This window comes from Hipposideros armiger, unplaced genomic scaffold, assembly GCF_001890085.2.
Source record: "Hipposideros armiger isolate ML-2016 unplaced genomic scaffold, ASM189008v1 scaffold_81, whole genome shotgun sequence".
Lineage (NCBI taxonomy): Eukaryota > Metazoa > Chordata > Mammalia > Chiroptera > Hipposideridae > Hipposideros > Hipposideros armiger.
The window spans coordinates 219,081-245,102 of record NW_017731431.1 but is presented as its reverse complement, the minus strand read 5'-3'; the positions used below and the strand labels follow the sequence as shown (position 1 = coordinate 245,102).

General features: G+C 31.7%; 1 protein-coding gene across 6 annotated transcripts in view; it reads left to right on the top strand.

The window, feature by feature from the left end:
- GRIK2 (glutamate ionotropic receptor kainate type subunit 2) overlaps positions 1-26,022 on the top strand; it is a 638,721-nt gene that overhangs the window by 442,408 nt on the left and 170,291 nt on the right. For all 6 annotated transcript variants that reach the window (XM_019643649.1, XM_019643650.1, XM_019643651.1 and 3 more), the window contains one exon: positions 22,607-22,830. In XM_019643649.1, the coding sequence (XP_019499194.1) occupies positions 22,607-22,830 (224 nt within the window). The remainder of the gene's footprint in view (positions 1-22,606; positions 22,831-26,022) is intronic.

The following is a 26,022-nucleotide window of genomic DNA, read 5'->3' as shown; positions in this document are numbered from 1 at the left end:
AGTGGGAATAATGATACTTCATATAATGATGATGTGGGCTAAATGTTAATATCTGAGGGTAGAACAGCACTGTACATATTTTTTACTTCAGACAGTGAAACTGATCCCACTGTAGGTTTCATGGCTTCCTGTGTGAAAAGCTCTTACCATAGATGAATACTCTCATGTAAACAGATACATATTAAAACAAACAAACAAAAAACAACCTCAAGTCAAAAAACTACTATGTACTTAACCTGATGTGCAATTATAGAAATTAAATTCAGTTCTACAATTGGGCTATTTAAGGACTTTTCAAATCATCTTTGAGAAACTGATTCTCACTTAGGACATGACTGTACTGCACAGGTCTTATTGTGTTGCTTGGCAAATAGAAAACAAGACAAGTAGTTATTCTTGTTGTTGTTGTTATTATTACTATTACTGTTACTATATCCAAAGGGTACCAAATGTTTCCTTTTGTGTTGCTTTATCTTGACTATCAAACATTATTTGTTGGTTTACCAGATTACTAGTGAACCATGATTATAATATATTTAAAACAAATAATTGACAATATGTGTGATATAATGATATCAGAGCAAAATTGTAATTTTTAATAATTACAGCTAAAAATTAGAAATTTGTAAAGCCCTGTTCTCATTCCCTTACCTCATTAGAATTGAGTAGATTAGACTATGAGAAGTGTTTGTTTTTTTAAGTAGCGTTTTAAGCTTAGCTCTTTTAGTGGTGCCAAAGAACTTTACAACTGCTTTGTGTTTAAGGAAACTTGTATTTTCATATCATTAACATTTGTGGTTGGTAAGAGAGTATTTTGTTCAATAAAAGCTACTTTTCTTTTTAATGAGGCTCCTTTTATAACTTCAAGTGCTATTGAAATTTTAAAAGCAAACAGTTTAAAACAAACAAACAAACAAACAAACAGAAAAACACTACCAGAAAGAAATTCTGTTTCAGTTTATAAAACAACTGCGGCAAAGAGGGAAGTCTGTTGGAATCTACTTTTATTTTACATTATTTTTCAGAAGACCTGTGATGCTATGGTTTTGCTGCTACATGAATGCTTCCCAGCATGCTGCCATAGCATTGCAATTGGTATTTAACACTATCAAGCCTTTTATGATTCATAAATGAGCCTTAGAGGACTTCACTATGCTTTGCTTTTACCTCCTGATTGCTCTTTTATTATATGCTAGGGAAGAAATCAAATATTTGTTTTTCAGAGAACTTAAAAAGGCTCCAGGTATTATCACAAAAATGGAAATGCTAAATCAAAAAACAGTTTCTACTAAATGGGAATTGACTTGCACCATAGCTTTGAATTTTGATACCATGTTGTCTCAATTTTGCACTCTAGTGAAAGCGTTTTAGTATTTTCAGAAAAAAAAAATGTTGAAGAACAGTAATCTTATCACTATTATGTTTTTTGAGTCATAGGAAAAGTAACAAAAAAGTGGAAGTGCAAATTTATTTATAATTTCCCATGATGCCAAATTGATAACTGTTAACATGTTCATTGCCTTGGCTTCCAGTTTCTCTCTTTTAATATAAAAGCTACAAAACATTACAATTAAGTGGGCTATCATTTTTAAAGGCACAACAGCTTTTCTTGATTAGATTAACAAGAGATTAGTAACACACTATAATCTCTCATTAAAAATTATGATTTTTATCACCTAAATTTGCTTTTTTCTTTTTTCTTGACTTCTTTTGGGTTGAATGAGCTTTTTGTGGACTCACCCCTTTTTTCCTCTATTAGCTTGAAGTTATAAGCGTTATTTTTACTTATTATTTTAACGGCTGTTTTAACAAGCATACTTAATAAGCTAGCAATTATTCAATGTTTTGCCTTTATCCAAAACAATACAGGGACTTTAGAAATCTAAACTGATCAATAATAGATGCTGACATCTACTATTACTTTTGTTATAACTCGATTTTTATTTAATGTCACAAGCCATTAATACTATTATTTTATATAATCAATATTAGTTTAAATTGAACAAATTTAACATATCTAATTACTTCGTTCTCAATTCCTTCTTATATTACAAACCCTTTTCTGTGGTATCATATTATATTCTAGAACAATATACTTTAGTAGAACCTTTCTGTTGATAGTAAATTCCTTTTCTTACCAACTCCCATTGTATTTTTATTGGAATTGTCTTCATTTCACCCTCATTTTTGACAGATAGTTATGCAGATATGCAATTTTAAATTAACAGTTATTTATTTTCTCAGTGCTTTAAGCATATTGGCCCACTCTTTTTTGACTTTGCTGTTGTTGTGAAGTTAGCTATATAATTGTTATTTCATCTTATATATTCTTGTTTTTGTATTTTTCCTCTGGATGCTTTAAAAATCTCTCTCTCTCTCTTTGATATTTTAGCTTCATTCTGATGAATTTAAATTCTCATTCACTTATCTTGCTTAATTTATATTTATAGTCTGTCTACATGAGAATTCATGACATCCATCAATTCTAGAAAATTCTCAGCCATTACTCCTCATGTATGTTATCTCTTTTTTGAAACCTGACTAGATTTATTTTGGAACTTCCATTCCTCTTAAACTCTATTTTCCCACTTTTTTTTCTCTGTGTTGCTTTTTGCATAATTACTTTGACACATCTTCCATTTTACTAACTCACACTTTAGCTTTTCTAATCTGTGGTATAATTAATTCATTGAATTATTCTTATTATAATTTTAATTTTTGCAAGACATATTGGGTTCTTTTTACAAATCTCTTAATTTCTCATAGTTTTTTGGCTCTTTGTGTTTTGCATTACTTCTTTTATTCATTTGAATGAAATATATATTCTTACTTTATGTTTATGTTATATATAGTGATACTTTTAATATCTGCATTCTTGAGTGTCTGATTCTGCAATTTAAAATTTCTGTTGACTCTTACGGAGTTATTTCACTAGGTACTTTCTGATATTTTATTGTCAAAGAACACATAATCCTTGAAATATTATCTATTGAAACACTTGAGACATTTTGGTAATATGAATTTTCTCAGAAAAGTTTATTTAGCTTCTGCCAGGTGCTTAGTGACACAATGAATCCAGAGCCCATAAAATAAATTTATTATTATTATTATTATTATTATTATTATTTGGACATCACCATATGATGGTGGATAAGTGTTTAAGAATTCTCAGAGCAAACATTTTCCACTTTACTCCCACCTAGTTAAGTCCAAAACTAACCCAGGCAAGGGTTCTCACCATCTACCTCTGCGGAGTGAGCTTTATTCTAGTTGACCCACTGAATATAAGTGTTGTAGGGTGTGTTGGCTTTATTATATAAAAATCTCCAGTCTGATCATTTATCTTGCTTTGGTCCCAGGCGTTCTGGATTTGGCTTCTGGCTCATCAAACCTCAAGCTCTAGCCTACGAAGTTTAGAGGATTATATGTCATCAGGGCAAATGTCAGCTCTCTGGACTCATACATTCTTTATTTTAGTTGTTCTGAATTAAAAGTATTTTCCTGGTCACTTAATCCTTTTGGAAATGTGTCTGGTTGGTTGTTTGTATAAATACCTAGTCTCTCACATTACATGTTGGAGTTTAGTATTGTCACTTTCATTTTCAGGGAAATGGCATTTTCCTAATTTCATTCCCCAAATGAGAATACATCAAAATTAAAAATTTAGTATTTAATGTATTAAACAAAAGTATAGGAATTATATAAAAAAGAGCAGTATAGTTAATACCGTTGTATGAATAATTATACTAAACAAGAAGCCCAAAACACATTTATTTCATGTATTCATTGAAAGAATTGCTTTGTGCAATATTTGTGCGAGTCACTACCAGTGACATAAAGATGACTTAGATGTGGACCCCTTCCTCTAGAATATTTACTAGAGTACAGAAACCAGATATGAATATACAGTTACATAACAGATGACTGAAGAATCAAGTATCATGACACACATATGAGGGATAGAGAATAAACCCAGAGCAAGGGAGAATACAGACAGGTTGGAGGCGTGTAAAAGGCTTTGTGGAGAGGTGGCACTGGGAATGGTTTTTGAAGGATCTCACATGATGAAAGCTGTAAATTTGAAAATGTATTCAGGCAAACTGTTTTTATATAAACACCAGTCAAGATCATAAAAGAACACAGTGCCTCCAAATCATTATAAATGATTACTAATGACTTTCTCCTAAAATATTATTCACTAGTCAACATCTGTCAGCCAACAATTGTGATGAATCAATTACATGAATACTCATGTGTGTGTGGCCATGCATACACACACACATACACAAGTATTATGTTCAATTTGCCTTGCTTAAAAAGCCTAGTTAATGTTTAAAACTGTAATATTATCTCTCACCTTGGGATCAGTGTTACAAATAGAAGTGTAATTTGAACTACTTGTAAAATCTCAAGGCAGTACCTAAAAAGTCAAAATTCAAGAACAAATACTTTTAAGCAAATCAGTTAATTATATAACTAGTGAATATGTTAGGTTGAAACATAAAATTGTCATTTTTGTAGATTAAAATGAAATATCAAGAATTTCATCTTCATGATACCATTAAAAAGTTTGCAGAAGCTTTTGTTACCTTGGGATTTAAATATATAACCTTTAATAATTAATTTAAAAGCAACTCTAGATCCTTTTTTCCCTCCCAGAAGATAGTTGTGGCCAAATTTCTTTCTGATAATTCATAAACTTTCTTAAAACTCCAAATCTAATTAGAACCAATAACTAGTCTAAATGATTAAAATGTGCTTTTCTACAAAAACAAAACAAGCAAACAAACAAAAACCCTCATTCCTGAAGCCCTGTCAAGGCCCACATTTTCTGCCAATGCCAGAGCCTGTCACTATTGTTTAAACCTTGGCAAAGTTCAAAAGGAGCTCATCAATGCACAGTGAGAAATAATGTGCACTACTCACTATGCTGCTGAGACCCTTTGTTAAAACAGTCAATTTCTATGCTGTTTGTAAGGTTGTGCAGTTGTAATCCCTGGATAACTGCCAGGAATAGCCATAGTAACAAAACATCCAGTGTCCTTCTGTTTGCAAATCAATGTCATTGTGTAAAGAGTTTCTTGAATGATGATGAATCTTGTTTCTAGTCAGTATTTTTAGGTCATTCCAAGACCCTAAGTGAATGATGTTACTTCTATGTACGTGCCATCATAGATAGATTCATTCCCATACATCTCTTTACGTAAGTTACATGTTATAGTTTGTATAGCTGAGGTTGAATTCTCTGATTAAAATAGAATATGTAATATATGTACAGATAACAATGGTGTTCTGATATGCTTTCATATTGCCTGTATATAAATCATGGTGTACTTAAAAAACAAATAAACTTAGCCTTCACATTTTTTAAAGTGATTGATGCAATATTATAAGTATACACATACACATAGCTTTTATATATGCACACAGTGTATACTGTGTGTGTGTATCTGTGTGTATATATATATATATACACACATACATATATATATATTTATATATATATATATATATTTGTATCTGTGAATATACACATGTATACTGTGTATACTAAAAAGAGTTTTAAAAGAATAAATCTATCTGAATAAAGGTATTGGTTGAATTAACTAGGCATATTGTCAAGGAATACCCCATATTTAAATGTCAATATGAACTTGGATAATTTAATGAAAACTTGATCATGGATTTATTTGCTATCCTCACTGAAATCTATTTTCCATTTATTATTCCATAATACATTTTCATTCTATATTGAAATATAATCAGTCCACCAAGTGCATTTTGATATTTAAAGGACTTTAAAATAAAATAATAACCAGTAGAATAACTTTGGACTCACCCAGATTTCCAAATTCCCCTCCAATCCTTATCAAGAGTAATCTTGGGCAAATTGTGTAGAGATAACAAAAAATGAAAAGCTCACACTTAAAAAAACATAATTGGACATGAATTTTATTTTTATGAAATTTATTTCATAGAACTATCTGACAAAAACTTTAAAACAAAAACTAAAGATAAAATATCTTTTAAAATTCTATAAAATATCTACAAAACTGAAACTACATTCTGTAATAAAACAATGAATTATGAAAATATGCAAAAGAATAGGTTTTTTGAAGAATGTTTAAAAAGTACCATTAAATGGTATAATTTTAAAAAGCTCAATAGATAAGGTATATCAAACACAAATAATGAATTAAATGCAAAAAACAAACAAACAAAAAACCCCACAAAATCCAATTAATTTAATCAACATACAGGACAGAAAGATAAGAAAATACAATTTATGAAAGCAGAACTAGGACACATAGTGGATGGGGTGAGAAACTTCATCATATGTCTAGTATAAGTTACTGAAGAAGACAATGGAAGGAAGCACTAGTTAAAAATATAATAGCTGAGGATTTGGTGGAATTTTGGTAAAATATGTACCATTAAATAAAAATATTCTCTGAGTAAGATGCAAGATAGGTAAAAAAATAAACCTATTTCATTGTGAAAAGCACTCTGAGAAATAACATTAAAAGACAAGCCACAGGTTAATTTCCAGTGCATTTAGTAGACTTAATATTACTTAAAATTAATACTTAATAATGCTACTTAAGATTTTAAGTATTTAAAGTATAAGAACTGCAGATTGGCAGGGAGAATGAGATGGAGACAGAGACATGGGCTTCATGACCAGGGTTGAAAATATGAAAATAGCTCCTGGAATGTGGCAGTTAATGCTCTTACCCAAGTGGTGAGCAGGGAGGCAGATAAAGACTTTTATTATCCTGCTGTTAATGAGTGTTTAGAGGCTAAGCAGCAAGAAGTATTGAGGCATACTTTCCAAATGGTGAATTGGGAGGATAAAAAAAGGGATAGAATCACAAACATTATGCAGAAAGCCCATAGTCCTAGCTGAGAGGCTATGTGGCTGTGATTGCTTATTTAGGGGTCTCCAGAGAAGAAATATATAATTTCAGACTAAGAATCTTGCCACCTAATATACAACACTAGACGAGCCAGAAACGTGGGAGCCTTGAGTAACTGGCAAATAATCACTGTCTTGGTCAAAATTCAAAGTAAATGCATTTTGTTTACTGGTATAAAGCTGCTCTCTGACTTGACCCTTCCAGACCCCTCTTGACACTCCTATCCCAATCTAGGGTACTTTAAAGACAAAACTTATTATGGATGAGGCCAAGGTCCCCCTGTTTCTAAGGCCGCAAATACCTATCCATGTATACCTGTCCTGAACTTTGATCAGGTAAGGAACTTGAAGGGCTTTGTTGGATACTGGTCACCAAGTCACCATCTTACTTGTCCCATCGGTGTGTTGACTTTAAACGAATAGACAACCAGATATTTCTCCAGCAAAATGGCTTTATTTGGAAGCAACAAAGAATTGCAGTTTGGAACATGCAGTGTAACAAAGACCCATGTGCAAGTCTAGAGAAACAACAGAGAGGAAAGCTTTTTTATGGACTTGGGAGGGACTCTTGTAAACAAAGAATCTATTGGAGGAAACTGAAAGTGCAAAGTAATTTTTCGTTGGCTGAGTTATAGTAGCCTTTCATTGGTTGAACTGTTACTGGATCAGGAGAAATCTCTTCTTTCTCCCGCTATGAAAGTAAAGTAGTATCACTTCCTGTCGAGATGCAAGATATGTCTCTTCCTTTTGTGGTCAGTAGTGTGCATAAGTGACACATGCATTAGAGTTCTTCTGTCTTCAGCCTCCTAACTCCATTTTTAAATGATATTTCTGTTTATTAATTTTCACGTGGACATGGGGCATCCACACTTTGCTAATCAATTTCAGTCAGGGTTCACAATGGGGAAAGGAATCTAACATGACCTTGTGTTAAGGGCTGTTTGGGCCAATTCACAGTGTACTCTACTTGTTGCTTCCACATTTTTATGTATGAAAGACATTCATCTATGTTGTCCTATAAAGGCTAGAGGGAATCATCCCAATCATAAAGAGTTACTTGTAGAAATGTCATAGTACCTTTGGGTCCCCATGACCCCAATTACACCTTTGAACTGTGAGTCCTGTGACTGATGATTTTGCCTTTTGGTGTCCTGTACCTGAAGCTTTCCTTTGGGTTCTGTTTAATCACTTTTAGACATGGCTACCATGTATACCCTTTTACAAAGCTGTGATTAGCTTACAGCTAGACCCTTGTTGAAGCTGAATGTCTGATTCATAGAAACCGTGTGACTCCATGGCCTGATAATCCTATTTTGAGTTGTGTCCACTTGGACTTTAATCACGAACAATGTGGGAAGACCCCCAAAGTTTCACTTATCAAATGGAAATAGTATATTCAAGATCTCGGCCAGCCTGTCAACAATGACATCTTGGCTTTACAGGAAAAGAGGTAGCTGTTACTGGGGGGTAGGGGGAGAATTTTAATCCCCACCTCACAGCTTAGAATAAAGCTACTAATTTAATAGGACTCTGGCCTCGATTCATAAAGGCTATAGATTCATCTTCTAAATGCCTAGGCTTGGGTCACTAACAAGTTGAAGTATTATGGTGTCCATGGGCTTCTGTGGCTGTCCAGCCACAGTGCTGGATATACAGAACCAAAACTGAATGGGATCATTCTTATTAGGATACAGGATTCAAGGCCATTCTCATAACTTGAGCTATGACGTGAGCAGTTGCCAGTGGTCTGGGGTTTGATATGCCCTTTGGAAAGCTACAGACTGGTAGATTCAATATATCCCTCTCTGGGGCCACCAACTATGGAAACAAATTGTGGCTACTGAGTAGAAAGTTTGAGTCACTAATGAGCTCAGGATCTCAACATGCTTATTAGCTGTTATATTGGTCTTTCTCACTCATAGTTTAAATCTCAAGTCTTCCATGAATCTTCTCCTAACAACTCTATTGATCTATTCCTCATAGAATTCATTGTGTTCTTACAGCTCCTCTGGGTATTTCTTGCTTGAAGGAATTTTATATAAGCTCTGGGAGGGATCATACTTAAATCTTTGCATCTCTAGTCTGCCTAGGATACCAGTAAATACTGATTGATAGATTCTGTCATATTATTTCATAGTTGAGAAAATAGAAGCGTATTTTACTTTACTATGGGATATATTTATGTGAACTTTTTAAACCAGTGAAGAAATAGTATTACCTTCTGAAATCATGGATACTTAATATTTTTGTAATTTAATATTTGTTCAAGTTTCTGTTTTCACATTTACAGAAAAATAATGATTGATTATTGCTTTCTCTTAGTCCTGTAAAAAACTGTATGATCATATGAAAAAGATAAGAATTGGTAGCCTTGAAATATAGGAACATTTTCTCCAGCATATTATTTAGTGCATTTAATATCAGAGGCTTCTGATATCTGAATTTTTCACATAAAAATATTTACAAAAGAGGAGCTTATATTCCTTACCCTCAAAATAAAAACATATTGGCTACTTTTCAGAATAAAATCAAAGCAAAACAGTCCTCTTATTCATTTTAGATGTTAATAGATTATTTTGAGAAAGATCTATCTTTGTACTGAAGTTAATATACACGTGTAGGTCAAAAAAACTTTTGTATGTCTATCTCGACCTTTATATTCTTAAATATAATGTCCACAAAAAGAGTATTTACCTTATTGATTATAATTGTTTTTTTTATTAGTGAAGATTTTAGAAGTAGAACATATATTTAAATCTATATGTGTTTAATGTATATTAATGTATATGTTGTGTGTATATATATCTTTATACATGTATGTATATATACACATATTTGATCTATATGGTATTTAAATGACATGTATTGTTTTTCCTTATTGGAACAAAAAGTAATATATTTTCAGTGTACAAAAATATAAAATTTAGATATAAAACACAACCATAATTCTGTATTATTGACATTTTGCTCAATTTCTTTCCATTATCAACTCTATACTTCTTAGATGTTATAGTGTAGAACTTTTCAAATGTGTGCAAATAGAAAAGTACAGGCATACCTTTTTTACTGCACTTTGCTTTATTTTATTCTGCAGATACCACATTTTTTATAAATTAAAGATAAGACCACCCACTAGCAAAAAGATTACAATTCACTAAAGGTTCAGAGAATGGCTAATATTTTTTAGCAATACAGTGTTGTTTTTTTATTTAAGGTATGTACATTGTTTTTTAAGACATATGCTACTGCACACTTAAGAGACTGCAGTGCTGTGTAAACATAAGTTTTATATGCCCTACAAAACCAAAAAACTTAATGGTACTCTATTGCGATATTAGCTTTATTACAGTGTTCTGGAAATGAACTCACAATATCTCTGAGATATGCCTGTATAGTCAAGATCCTTGTACCCATCACCAATTTTTTAAGGATTATGAACTCATTGCCAGTTTCATTTTATCTCTACTATCACCTACTTCCTTTTCACCTGTATTGTTTTGAAACAAATCCTAGACTTCAGATCATGTCATGTATATATATTTCAATATTTATCACTAAAAGAGAGGGACTAAAAAAACCCACTGTCATTATTACACAGAAAATAATATAATTTCTTAATGGCATCACATGTCCAACCAACAGTACATATTTATATTTTTATTACATATTTATAAGATATAGTATTTCAATGTATTATGAATAAATAAATGCTTACATTATTTGTTCATTACAATTTACTTGTTTAAATTGGTATCTAAATAAGCTCTTTGATTTGTGATTAGTTGATATATATTATACCCTGATTTATTTAACCATTCCCTTTTGGTGCATATAGGCTATTTAAAGTCCAGATTGCAGGTGATCTTGCAGGGGGAAAACATTGTGTGTATCAGCATGTTTGTGAACTTAGAGTTATTTCTTTAAAATTCTGGGTGTGACATTGTAGGGTTAAGTACTATGGATGTATCTAAGACTTTTTCAGGCTGGAATAATCCATGATCATTTATTCAATAGAAAAGTTCTTTGCTTATGATTTCTGTCTTTAATTTCTCTTCTATTAGACACTTAATTTTATTGTATAGCCTTAATAAAAATAAAAATCACCCTCTGTGTTTTTAAGGGAAAAATAAGAAAGAATAGAAATAGGAAGGAAGGGGAAGGAGGCAGGGAGGGAGGGAGGGAAGGAAGGAAGGAAGGAAGGAAGGAAGGAAGGAAGGAAGGAAGGAAGGAAGGAAAAAGAGGAAGGACTGAGAGAGAGAGAGGGTGCAATTTGAATTAAATGACAGATGGAAATTTTTAACTTTTATCTTAGGGACTTTTTTCTTATTTGCATCCAGTTTTCTGCTATGAAACACTATTACAATTGTAACAGTTAATTTTGGAATATCACTTGCTTTTTCCCATTCTGCTGTTTTACCTTTACAATCAAATTTACCTCTGAGCTACTCAAGATTTTTTGTTTGTTTGTTTTTGTTTTAGTTTCAGGTGTGAAAAGCAACGTAATAGTTTAGACATTTACACCCCTCACAGAGTGATAGCAACCCCCCCCAATCTACTACCCCTCTGACATCGCATATAGCTGATACAAGTATTCTTAAATACAAAATGATATATATTATTAAAATATAATAGAAAATATGAGAATAGCTTCAATTTTTATTAACAAACATAGGGAAGTGGTCTCATCTCAGTTATTATACTTGAATTATTGGAAAAATAAAATATGCTGGGAAGAAATTGCTGTTCCTTAGTGATATTGGCAGAAAAATGTGACTTTATTGTTATTATCAAGAGAGAATTTTTGTAGGGGCAGGTGATCATACAGGTGACACAGGAGCAAGGTTGTATATCAGGTTCGGAAATATTATGGACAGAATGGTTATTTTTTTTCTTTCTATTATATAATGCTAAGTTTTCACATCATGGGTATGATTTAAAAAATGTTTAATGTGTTTATACTATTTTAACATATTCTAAGGCACAATTAGTTTTCTTGTGGTTGAATTTGAACAGAATAATTTCTAGAGATCACATTTATAGGGTAAAGGTAAGAGAATAAATAAAAATGGTATCATTTTATTGTGGTGGAAAAACATACTGAGAGAATGAAATGAGAGTTGCAGTGACACCAATTTTCTCTTCTTAATCTGACACCATTTGTTTATGGTTGGTGTGTGTTTTCATGTGGTGTTTCTACAATTCTGCAGGACTTTCTGGAGAGGATCAACAGGACGATAAAAGTGTGAGGAGATGGGGAGGGTTAGAGATGTTCTGTGCTTCCTCTCTAGCATCCCCAGCTTGTTTCCACCCAGAGCCTTGGTCACTCACAATTCCCTTTGCCAGGAGACCGCTGCTTAGATCTCACAGGGCTTTATCCCTGACCTAACTGAAACCGTAACTCAATGTCAGGACCTTGGAGAGGTTGCCTCTATCCATCGTATTAAAAGCAGTGCCCTGCTTTTCTCCCTCTCACACTCTGATCCTCTTACCCTGCTTTACCTTCCCTCATAGTACACTCTTCACTACCTGAAATTACATCCATTAATTTTTCATGCCTAGTTTCTGTCTTCTTTATTTTGTTTATCTTTTCCAGTACTACAAGCATCTAGAACAACTATTATATTGCAGTCACTCAAGAATAAATATTTGTTGAATGAATTAGTGAATTCTTCAATGATGAATTATTGAATAAGTGAATGAATAATTTCAGATAGATGACAAGATTTCAAGTTCCCTCTTACCTCAAAAATTTTAACATAGAATAGATAAACAGTTACAGTTCAACCTTTACAAAATTTAACAGATTCAGGGAATTTCATTGGTTATGGGAACCAGAGAAAACATGTTATAAAATATTTTTTGTTAGAGAATTAGTTGTAAAGATATCCATATGCAGCATTGACAATGGCTAGTTGTTAAGATATATATGTAAATATCTTTATATACAAAGTTCTTTCTCATGCTGTACATTAACAGTTTACTTGTTTAACAAATATTAATATGTACTTTGTATTTGTTCTAAGCATATAACACAGATTTTGAATGTTGGGAATTAAGTAAGTTTGTATTTTAGATTTAACCAATTCAATGACAGTTTTGTAGATGCTGTAAATCTGTTTATAAACAAGTTCTGGAAAAGGTACATTCTATGTAGCAAAAAGTTATTCTTCTTCTTTTGGGAGATGTACAGAAGAACTTGTAATAATTTTTTCTCTACAATATTTAAATAAATCTAATGATGCCTTTAAGTAAGAGTAAAGCTATACAGTATAATTATTTCATGTTTATTTGTATTTTAGCCAGAAAAGGAAATAGAAGAGGTTGAGCTCAGAGTGACTTCCAGTTTATCTAATGTGGCTTACAAGTATTAACCATCATTCAACTTTTCGTAATCATCTCATATTGAAAAATGTACCATTCTAACGATCACATATATATATATATATTTATGTAGTTATATATATATATATATATATATATATATATATATATACACACACACACATTTTTTTTAATCCAGTAATGAAGAGTAGGTAATCTGGAACTATAAAATTGGTTATAATACTTTTCACTCTTCCCCCTTGAGCTCTTCCCCCTTGAGTCCATTGTGCCTTCTTTAATAATGACTGTGGTCCGATTTCAAATCCAGAATTTATAGAATTAATGTAAATTCTAATAATGAATATCTTTTTATATTAATCCATTAGAGCAGCAATTGGGCAAACCAGTGAAATTATAAACTACTGTACCTTATACATACTTCAACTGAAGTACTTATTAGACATTCCCAATAATTTATTTCCATGTTCATCTTCCCTATTCTGATGTAAGCACCTGAGAAATGAAACTGTCATAAACACCTGTATCTCACACTTTGCCCTAGTCCTGGTGCATAATCTTTGATAATCTTTTGTCAAGGAATGTTTGTTATTGTGACAAATATTCTAAATAAATTAATTCTAAAATTATTCTACATCAATTAATGTTAAGTTTTAAAATAAATGGATCATAGTAGAAAATATAATAGCATTGATTATTTACAACTGTTATAATTTACCTATTATTTGTAAACAGATCCTGGAAATCCAACATGCTTAATCCATTACCCGCTGTAGAATGGTGTACCAGAGCAGAATTATAAGTTCACAATTCCATTAAGAAGGTTCCTTGTAGTTCATAGTCATCCATCTTAGTGCTAGTAGTTGTTTCTTGGTCCACTGGTTGTGTTCCCAAAGCATTTAAACTGGGAAATGAGAAAAAGTTTAGCAGAAAATATATAGGTGAAATAATAGCTGAAGTCAGTAACAAGAAATTCTGTGAATTTTTTATAGGTTCAAGCAATAACATGAAGTTTTAAATAATATTTTGAGTTGCTTCTAATTTTTTATTTTGAAACTTTGCCTATAAATTTATTTCAAAGAAGTCTTTTATCATCTCTCTCTCATCAAGTACATGCTTGATAAATATGTAATAACAGTGAGTTTGAATAATATTGTGGATTTTTCCTTTTGTTTTTATGTTTGTTTAAATGTAACTATAAAAATTATAGAATGTAATAGAATATCATTCATATTTTGGTGATTGAATTTGGTAGGATAAAATTTTTCACTTATTCTATAATTTTAAAAGATGTTAATTATTTTAAAAGCAGGAAGTCTGTAATATCCAAAATACAGAAGAAAAAATGTAAGGGATATCATTATTCAGTGCTTTGTTCTTGAATAACAAATATACTAAATTCCACTTTAGAGTATCGATATTTATGATTTCGGATTATTTTTAATAGACGTTTAGGGTTTTTTTTTTTAATTAACAATGTAAAAAAAATAACCCCTAAATTTCTGTGTACTTATTTGCTTTCCAAGGGAGTTATACTAACTCATTAGGGCAGTAAAAAATAAACCCCGTAGAAATATTAGAGTGTGAGAGAAAGTTACTTGAAAATTTTAGCATAGGGATATTAATATTTATAAAACACCCAATTGAGAATTTACAGGCAAATCAGATCTGGGTGGGAATAAAACAAATAAAACAGAATCAGTTAAAGATTTCCCCATCCCCAAACTATAAAACTTTAGAAATATTTTGGAGCCATGACTCTTTTGAAGAATTACCAGTTGAGAAGTTTATTTTTCATTCTGTCAGTAATGGCAAGTTTGGTAGAGTTAGTATCACTTGAAATTATCAGCAGACTTATTTAAGCATTAATAAAGTAACAGCTGCTGAAGCAGCAGCTGAACACTGCTGTTAGTGTTTAATTTTTACTGAATTGCCCATGCTTAGGCCCTACAAGTCTGAAAGAAATATATGTATTTTTAACTCAGTTGCCTTCTTTACTTTCCACTGTATACTATATGTTTACTACTTGGTTTGGTGAAAGCAACTAAAGGCATATTTCTCAAATATAAGCCTAAGTCTTTGTAAACTTACATATGGATACTAGGCTGTGTGCTGTATAAAATATATACAATTTATAGGGCTGGCCAAGTGGCTCAGTTGGTTAGGAGTTAGCTTAAGAGTGTGAGCTCTGAGCAACAGGGCCACCGGTTTGATTCCCACATGGGCCAGTGACGCTGCGCCTGAGCTGAGCTACCGCTGAGCTGCCAACAGGTGGCAGGATGGCTCAGCTGGTAAGAGCACATGCTCCTAACAACAAGACTGCTTGTTTGATGGTAGGCTATGCCCGCCTGTAACTAAGACTGAACTCGGCACCTTGAGCTGAGCTGCCACCTGGATGGCTCAGTGGATAGAGCATGCGCTCTTAACAACAAGGCTTCTGGGTTCAACTCTCTCATGGGATGGTGACTACGCCCACCTGCAACTAAGATTTAACATAGCACCTTGAGCTTAAGAGGCCACGAGCTGCCGACGGGCAGTCAGATGGCAAATGGTGCCCTCCACAATGAAGATTGAAGAACAATAACTTGGCTGGTCCCCCTCCCCAATTCCCCACCACTGTTTCCCTCCCCCAACTCCCCAATTTTAAAAAAAAACATATACAGTTTATAGAAGTTTGAAGTTAGGTTTTCACATACATGAAGCACACGGAACTTTAATCTCGTCAAATATTTTTCTTAAACACAACTTAGTGAGTACTAACATCATGGTATGAGGTGATTTCTTATTTATTATAATAAGGAAAGCTTCATTTGCCACAGAGATATTATATGAAACATGTTATCAATTATTATTATTTCAGTTATATAAAAATAGAACTCATGCACATCGAAAATCTCACTGTGGTAAGGAGACAAAACTCAAGAACACTGTCTTCTGTAAAGAAGTTTAGGTAAGTAGTAGGGGAAGAACTAGCAGTAATGATAGTTTTATTTATTCAAGAATTAATTTAAAAATTATTTAATGACTATGTCCCAGGCACTGTGCTAGCACTAGAACTACACAATTGGACAGCACAGAGAACTCCTTACTCAAACGAGACTTACATTCTTTTGGAAGAAGGCTGACAATAAATGACAGAATTTCAGGTCATGATACGTTTTTGAAGAAAATGAAAACAGCTAAGGAGATAGGGAGTGACAGAATGAGTGGTCAGGAAAGATCTCTTTGAGTGACTGACACCAGAACAGACATGTGAATGAAGTGAGATAATAAGCCATGTTGATATATAAGGGGTAAGTTTTTCAGGCATAAGGGGTAGAAAGTAAAAAGGCCTTGAGACAGGAATATGTCCACATATTTAAACATTAGCAAGGAAACTAGAATTGTTGGAGCAAAAGTGATCCAATGAAGACCAGAAGAGTGATAGGATCTTTTGTTGATAAAGTAGCCAGGGGTAATGTCTTATAATAAATACCTCATAGTTCGAGACTAGATTTTATTCTATGTGTGCCAGAAATCATTGGAGGATTCTGAGCAAGAAACAATAATCTGATACGAGGTTGGACAATTAAATTCATGAACTTGTTGCAACAATGTTGCTAACCTTTTTTGATATCAGAGGGATTATTCATTATGAATTTGTACCAACTGGACAAACAGTTAACCAAGTTTACTATTTTGAAGTGCCGAAACGCTGCGTGAAAAATTAGACGACCTGAACTTTTGCCAACGATTCATGGCTCTTGCATCATGACAATGCATCAGCTCACACGGAACTGTCTGTGAGGGAGTTTTTAGCCAGTAAACAAATAACTGTATTGGAACACTCTCCCTATTCACTGATCTGGCCCCCAATAACTTCTTTCTTTTCCCAAAGATAAAGGAAATACTGAAAGAAACACATTTTGATGACATTTAGGACACCCAGGGTAATACAATGACAGTTCTGATGACCATTCCAGAAAAAGAGTTCCAAAATTGTTTTGGCGCTATCATCAGTACATAGCTTCCCAAGGGGAGTACTTCGAAGGTGACTGTAGTGATATTCAGCAATGTGGTATGCAGCTCTTTTTTTAGGATGAGTTTGTGAACTTATCTGTCTGACCTTGTATGTGTTTTAAAAAGAACTTTCTGGGTTTTGTATGAATAGACTCTAGTCAGACAAGAATGAAAGCAGGGAACCAATAAGGAGGCCACTGAGGAGTCCAGGAGGTAGAAGTTGTGAGTTGGTGGACATTAGTGGTGGAGGGCAGTATTGTATATAAGTGACTATGATGCATTTGAATGATTTGAATATAAGTGAATCATATTTCCATAAAACAAAATACAAAGCATTTGTTCATATTATACATTGCAAATAGTTTAGGAAAGCGTGATCTAACTTATAAGTGACATTGATATGCAAAATTAATTAGCTTAGATGTCAGCTAAATTAGTTAAAATATTTCCAGTTAATTCTTCTCCACTTACTACTTTAATAACTTATTAAGCATTTCACAACATTGTGGAAAAATAAAACAATATTTAGGACTGATTTTCATTGTTAAATTGTAAAAACTTTAAGAAGGATGTATAAGAGGTTTCACTGACCATATCATGTATTATAAAATAATAGCATTATGGTCTTTGATTGCTAGTACTTCATAAATGTTTCTCGAATGAGCAAATTTGAAGTCATTGTGTCATTCATGAATATATGCTTTGTTATCTATTTTTTGTATTAGATAATTGGATATTAGACCAAAAAATAATGCCACTATTGTTCTGTGAGCCTTTAATCAAAGGATTGCTATTAATTATATAACTCCATTAAAATAATTATTGTTTTCCCTAGGTGGTTAGTTCACTGAAATTATATTAATATATTAACAAATCTTATTTCTATAGTAGATCAGAAAAAAAGTTTAATTTTAAAATTCTCTGAGTGATTTTCTTTGAAAAGTTTAGTAAGTTAAATTGAAACTATATTCAGCATTTACTAAGCAGTTCCTTGGTGTCACATTTGTCCAGTGCTCTAGGGATGTTAGCTTATGATCAGAGGACTGAATGCAATTTGGAAGAGTTTCACATAGAATGATAGAATATTAAATTAATACTTATTAAATTAATAAGGTAGGTGCTATCTGGGCATCTTTGTAAAATTTCTGGAGAGGAATACTTTAACATTCCTTCAGTTTAGTGCTATGTGTTTTGATTGAAAGGAATGCCTCTGGGTTTCAAAGTGCTTATCTTCCCATAGGAACAATACAATTACAACTATACGTGCATCCAAACTCTCATCTCATATTAGTTGACTTATATATATGAAAAAATCAGAAATAATACCACTTAAAGTATTGTTATGTACTCAATTGCATGGTTAAGTTTACATGCTGTAAAAATTCACTTAGGAGACATGAATGTTTATAGAATGTTCCGAAAAGGCTTCACAGAAGAAAACGAACCAGACATGTGTCTTATAGAATCTGTATGGTAGAGTCAAGAGAAGATGATTTTGGGCAAGGAAATACAGAAATAGTATAGGGCAAAAAATATTATAATGCATTTGAATGATTGTACAAGAAAAACTGTGAGAAATGAGTGTGGTTTGGAGTCATATTTTCCTTAAACTCTCATGATTCTTTTTCATCTGTAAAAAGGAAATCAGGCTACAAATCTGGTAGAACTGTTGTGAGGATTAATGGAAGTGATATAGGCAGAGAATATAACTCAGTGTTGGCCCATATTGGATACATTTAATATGAGCTACTACTATGATATTTCTTTTCCCTGCTGCTGCACCTCCCATGTCAGGCCTTTGTCATCTCACACTCTTTCTTCTGGTGTAACTGTGTGTTAAAGCCTTCAAAGGCCCAATAAGATAGAATTGAGTTCTCCCTTCCCTTTGTACTATTCATATGACACATAATTTACTTATTTTTTTTATTTTGCTGAAATAGATTTTTAAACAATTTTGACCACTGACTTTTTCTAATATAAGAACACTTTTTTCTTTAAAGTAGAAAATCAATTACTAAATCTATTTTCATTAAATCATAACTTGTATCTAAAGAGATAAAAAGTTCTTGGATTATTTAATCAAGCTCTTTTCTGCCCTGCTCAGTCATTAATAATGTGAGATTTGATGGGAAAATACATCTACCAATGCAAACATGTTTAATATAACAACATTTTGATTAGATTTCAAAATTCTTATATTATTAATAAACTTGTAATGAAGTTACACCTTATTTGTAGAGGATACCATTGTATATAAATAAATGTTCATCTTTACTGCTGCAAGACAGTCCTGAGGATTGTTTAAATGGACTTAAAATATGTTTGGTAAGTTTTATGTATTTACTATTAATAGTAACAACCAAGTTCTAATTAATTAATCAACATAACCCATTAAGCCCTACTGAGGATATGGTTAAAACAACCTTTTGTTATTTTTTTAAAAATAGTAGACTGTTTGAAACATTTTAGGTTTCTAGAAAAATTATATAGAAAGAATTTCCATCCTACCCGCATCCTAACCCCTCCCCCCACCATTTCCTTTATTATTAACCGCTTCTGTTAGTGTAATACATTTGTTACAGTTGATGAACCATTATTGATATAATATTATTAGCTAAAGCCTATAGTTTATATTAGGGTTCATTTTGGTGTTATGCAGTTTTCTAGGTTTTGATAAATGCATGCTGTTATGGCCAAACATTAGAGTTCTTACAGAATAGTTCCCTGCCCTGAAAGTGTTCCGGCTTCACATACTCATTACGCCCCGGTTACCGTGAGCCCTCAGCAACCACAGATCTTTTAGTCTCCATAGTTTTGCCTTTTCCAAATGTCATGGAGTTGGAATCACACCATATATAGCCTTTACAGACTGACATCTTTTACTTAGTAATATACATTTCAGGTTCTTCCATGTCTTTTATGGCTTGATAACTTATTTCTTTTTATTGCTGAATAATATTTCATTATATGGCTGTACCACAGTCTGTTGATCCATTTATTTTTTATTTAATATTTAAAAGTGTCTGTTTATATTTTTGTGTCAAAGGACTAATCTCTTTTATAATTGAAAGTATTTCACTGTAACTTTTTTTTTCCATTTTTATATTTGGAATAAAAATTTTATTTTAGACAATGCTAAGTAAATTTTGAAATTTGATGTATGTCTTGTCAATCCTATTTATGAAAGCGTATAGAACAGCCTTTTTAGGAATGTAGCGGTTTTGATTTAATATATGTATTTTGAATTGTGTCCTAGTTTTTGCTAATATATATTTTGAATTAAAAATATTTTACCAGTTTAAAGTATATTCGTTTATATGCTTTATATATGGTAATGTTTTGTTTTTCCTGTTCCTAGGAAGAGGGAAGTTACAAAGTTAAGTGGCCCATAGATAAACTATGTTGTGTGGTCAGTAATACCTTGGTTTGTGAGCATAATTCGTTCTAGAAACAAACTACTTGTATTGCAAGACATCGCTCAATTACCACATTAAAATGTATTAGAAATGTTTGCTCATCTTGCAGAACACTCGCAAACCAAGTTACTTGCAATCCAAAGTTTTAGTGTATATTCAACCTCTCAAACAAGAGAAAACCACCTCTTCAAGTTGTCCTTTTTTTTTTTTAACCTGAAATCTTTGTTTCATAAATTATCACTTTCTTTTCATAACAAAATTGTTCACTTTCTCAAACCATCTTTACTTCATCCCTTTTTGTCTTAGAGGAAGTACTGTTTCCTTCCTGTGAAACACACCATCTGCCTGAACTCTGCATTTACCTTCTAATTCTCATAGACTGCAGTCTACTTAATCACTGCCCTTGCTTCTGCTATATATTTTCCTTTTCATCTCTACAAACTTTTTCATGAATGAATGAATGAATGAATGAATGCCTCCATGATTCCATTCCTGTTTTCTCAGATGCATGTCACTGTTATTTCTAAGTATAGATTCCAATAGTTTGAGTTTATATCCTGGTTCCAGTACTCAGTTAACTCTATGAAAACGAACACGTTTTTAACTTCTCATGAATTCAGTTTCCTTATCTGAAAATGGGAATAATAGTAGGAATGTGTAATGGTTAAATGTGACAATTTATGTAAAGTCCTTAGCACAGTGCCTGTTGCATAGCCAATTATTATCAAATTGATATTTTCCTTGATTTATGAATATGAAATATGATACCCTCCCCAGGACCCTAAAGACCTGTTTTTCTTTTCTAATTTTTAGGGAAATGTCTTTCTCTCTCCACAGTTATTCTCAAAGATACACTATCCAAGCATCTGAGTGCTCCCCCTGCCCCCACACCCCCAATACACAAATGCCCATAAACACAAACCCAGAATAACAGTGTCAATAAACCTAGCCTCTTAGAGAAGCATCTTCTATAAATCCTCCAACAATCCCTGAGCTGAGGAACTAGTATATGCCCAATTTTACCCTTTTATATGTCTTCCTATAGCTTTTTACAATGAACATTTCTTCTGTATTCTCTGAAAACTCAGCATGTTTATAAAAATAAAAGGAATTGTAGCAATATAGCTTCTCATCATAGATGGGAATATATACCATTGTTATTTTAACATATTGTATTATTTCTGTCACTGTATTAGAGCTTAAGTTCATCCCTGATAAATGTTTATAACATTATGAGTGAAAAGCATTAGTAATTTAACATATTTAAGCTACCGTGGAAAATTAGCAACTTTATGAAAACTGAAAAACTCATTTCCTAAGGCAATTTAAGCAAAGCTGCAAGGATTTTCATTAAATAATATGAAACAAGTTAAAGGGATAGAAAGAAAACTCAGGGACAGTAAACACCATCATATTAAAAAGGTGATTTTCACAATGCTAACTAAAGATAAAAGCTTTTAACTGTATTGATACTATTAAAACCTGGAAAAAAATGTTGCTTGATTATCAGCTAAATAATTTGAGGTAACTATTATTATTACTACCATTTAGAATTTACCAAAGTATTTAGAAAATCATAATTGATATTAAATGTTTTTATATTTTAGATTCAAAGTAATTGCAAAAATCTTCAGTAGCATAATTCAGGCGCTGAATGTATAATTATTCCTTCAGTGTTTTCACCGTATGTTTTTTTCTTTCCCTTCATACTTGCCATATAAATCTTGGTTTGCTAATCCAGAAGCACATACAAATGAGTGACGGGGTAAATCAGATGCTTCACTTCCGAGTGAAGAATGCTTTAAATGCTCATGCAATCCTTACTGAGACAATTCTCAAGTGTAAAGTCTTTGTTTTAATTTGGCTACTGACTTCTTTCTGGTGACTTAGAATCGTTTTTGTTTTTGTTTTTTCTTTTTTATGTTTCCCTCTACAGAAAGCTGACCTTGCAGTTGCTCCACTGGCTATTACCTACGTTCGCGAGAAGGTCATCGACTTTTCCAAGCCCTTTATGACACTTGGAATAAGTATTTTGTACCGCAAGCCCAATGGTACAAACCCAGGCGTCTTCTCCTTCCTGAATCCTCTCTCCCCTGATATCTGGATGTATATTCTGCTGGCTTACTTGGGTGTCAGTTGTGTGCTCTTTGTCATAGCCAGGTAACATGCTCACTTTTGTGATTTTTTTGGCAATTGTTACCTCTTTTTCTAACTAATAATTGTCAAAAGTCACAATCAATTTTACTTTTTCTTTATTTCCCATGGGGTGCTAAAGAATAATGAACTTTTAAGAGTCATATAACTTATTAAAATGTACTACGATGCCTTTTGGGGGCAGAAAGCATGCTGGTTGTGTCAGTAAGCTATAGTTGTGGTAGCATTTACTCTTCTTAATCAAAACCTAAAAGCAGTCTAAATCACTATGATATAAAAATTATTTCCTCACTTTGAAGATTTCTCTTAAACCAGACAGCAAAATACTGCTATCTTTTTACTAATTTGAATTAATAAATCAGTCATTAGAAAACCCAAAGTGGTAAAATTCAAAAGGCCTTTTATTTTTTAACAAAGGCTAATTAAAAATAAGCATTTTAAGTGTCAAAAGACTACCATGATTTTCTACATAAAATTCATTTTTTTCACAGAATAAATATATCGCCTGCTTAATTTTGTTGATATATAGGTTTTATTTAAATTTTTAGATCAGAAACTCAAATGCCTAATTTAAAAATATATAGTTTTATATTTACATAACGGTCTTTACAATCTGTAATTCAACCTGTGTTGCTTTTGCTACTTTATCGTTACTCTGGAAGTGGAAATTTGTAATCATTTTTCATTTTGCTTACCTCACTCTCAGATTTTTAACAGATAGAGCATTTCAATATGATTTAATTTTTTCTTGCCTTAGTTAAGAAGATAAAACTATCCCTCAGGACTCAGAACGCTTGTGTTACTCTAATGAGCTTGAGGTCACATATTCATTATAGACTTTAAATTTTTTATATTATAGTACACATCAAAAAGATAGCTCTAAATCCAATATGAATTAGAATTCTGCATATAGTTTTTTATGTTGATAATATTTATAATTTATAAATATGATTGTTTTGCCCTCTCATCAAAATAAAGTATTAAATATTTGCGTGGGAGCTTAAATTACATTAAATAGGTTCTTCTGATCAGTTTATCACTAAGAATATTTGTCCTTACTTGAATTTTTATTTTTTCAATGAAGTCATGTATATTTTTCTATCAGTAAAAAATATTTTGTTCACTGAATTATAAAAGAAATACAATCAATTATAGAAATAGCATAATATTTATATATATTTACTTTTTTATAGTTGCACACAAATATTTTCAAATATTTACACATGAATATTATACAAATTTATAATATTTTACCTAATTGGATCAATATTAACACTTGAATACTTCAGGCAATGATAATTTACATTTGACTAAAATTTTGTATTGAACCACATCTACATATTGCTTTGTAGCTGTATGGTAGATAGTGTTAAAATTTTTATTTGAAGTTTGGAGTTTTCCGGCAAAATAGAGAATTTGAAGTATGAAGTTCTTAAGCTTTTAGTGCCAGCTATTTTCATACTTTGTGAAAATAAAACAGCTTTCTCATTTTTGGTCATCTGTGGACAAAATATATTTTTTTCATAGTGACTAACACAATCCATCCTGTTTCATATGTATTCAGAGTTCAAAGATTACAGTTTAAATTATTCATTGGCTAGAGAACTCTGAAACCTCTCCACAGGGTAAACAGAAAAATAAAACTGCAAAGTATAGAAAAAGCCAAAGTACAGAAAAAAAATATGCAGGTATACCTGTTTCTTTTCAATCAATTAAATGAAATTCCTGGGGTAGTATATAAATAAAGCCGGGAGGAAAACATTTTGAGACAATTCTGAGGCAATTGTGTGGGTATCAATCAGGCTGAATTAAGTCTAATTGTAATTTCCAGGGGATCTTAAACAGAGACAATTGGGTAACTCAAATTCATTTTAAGTATTTAGATATTCCAAATATCTGAGCCCAAATCTTCTGAAGTTAGATTCAAAAGCAAGTACTGAAACACGTGGATTCTTTTTCAGCTTAAAAGTGCATTTGCAAATGGAGGTATGGGGTATGGATATACACTTATCTAACTTTCAAAATATTTCTATAACTCTCACTTTATAAACCATCAAAAAACATAATAATATAACATCTATATAATTATGGTAACTTGTATTAATTTTACAGAAAAGAAATACATCAGATCACTCTATTTGAGAACATAACATTAGCTAGTGTACCATTTATTAGTGTCTTTAATTTTTGAAATATTGCTGTTATATTTTGTAATTTGTTAAATATGATTTATTTCAGCATCTTATTCAACAATGTGAAAAGTCTGATATACTTTAAAAATTAAGTGCAGCTTCTTCACTCATGGGCAAATGAATAGGTAGACTATTAAATAATAAACAGATAGATATCCTATATTAAGTAATAAATAACATTAGATATTCTTGGTAAAATAATACATAATATAAAAATAAACCATAGGTTCTTTCAGAATATTTTTTCACTCTCAATATTAAAATAATTTTGTGTAAATATTGCCACATTGTTGAAACTGCAGTAAAAACTAAGATTAAAAGATAATTTATTGGATAGAGTCCATTTAAATTCTAAACTAAACCTCCTAAACCAAGTAAATTTCTATAATTAAAATCCAGTCTAATGTGGTATTAAATTCTTGCTACCATGAAGAAATTCATGATATACAAATGCAGACAAAATGTCCAAGTTTCAATTGTAAAACTTAATTACCTTTCTAATTTAAATGGAATCATGACATTTGCTATCAAATCAAGATAAACGTAACATTTTTACCTATAAATAAATACCTATTTACCTTGAATGGAATTTATAGACATATTTGATTGTTATATTAATTTTTATATATTCCATGTATTTTAAGTGTATTTTTCAAAAAATTGACTTGGAACATATTTCACTGGAGAGAAATATGCAACTGCAAAGGATATAAAACATTAAGTAGATTGTTAGTTATCATTAGAATAATAGATTTGAGGCTTATTGAATTATCTGCTATATCATAGTATTAACAATATTAATTTTATAATAAATTAAGAACTGTTCATAATTGTTAGAATTTGCTTTTTTTTTTTTTTTTTTTTTTTTTTTTTTTGGGGGAATTGGGGGGAGGGGAACAGACAAGTTGCTGCTATGTAGTTCTACTACATTCTTTTTGCTTTTGGTTAATTTTTGTCAGTTTTACCTACAAATAATTAAATGTCAAATAGTGCTTTAAAATGCATA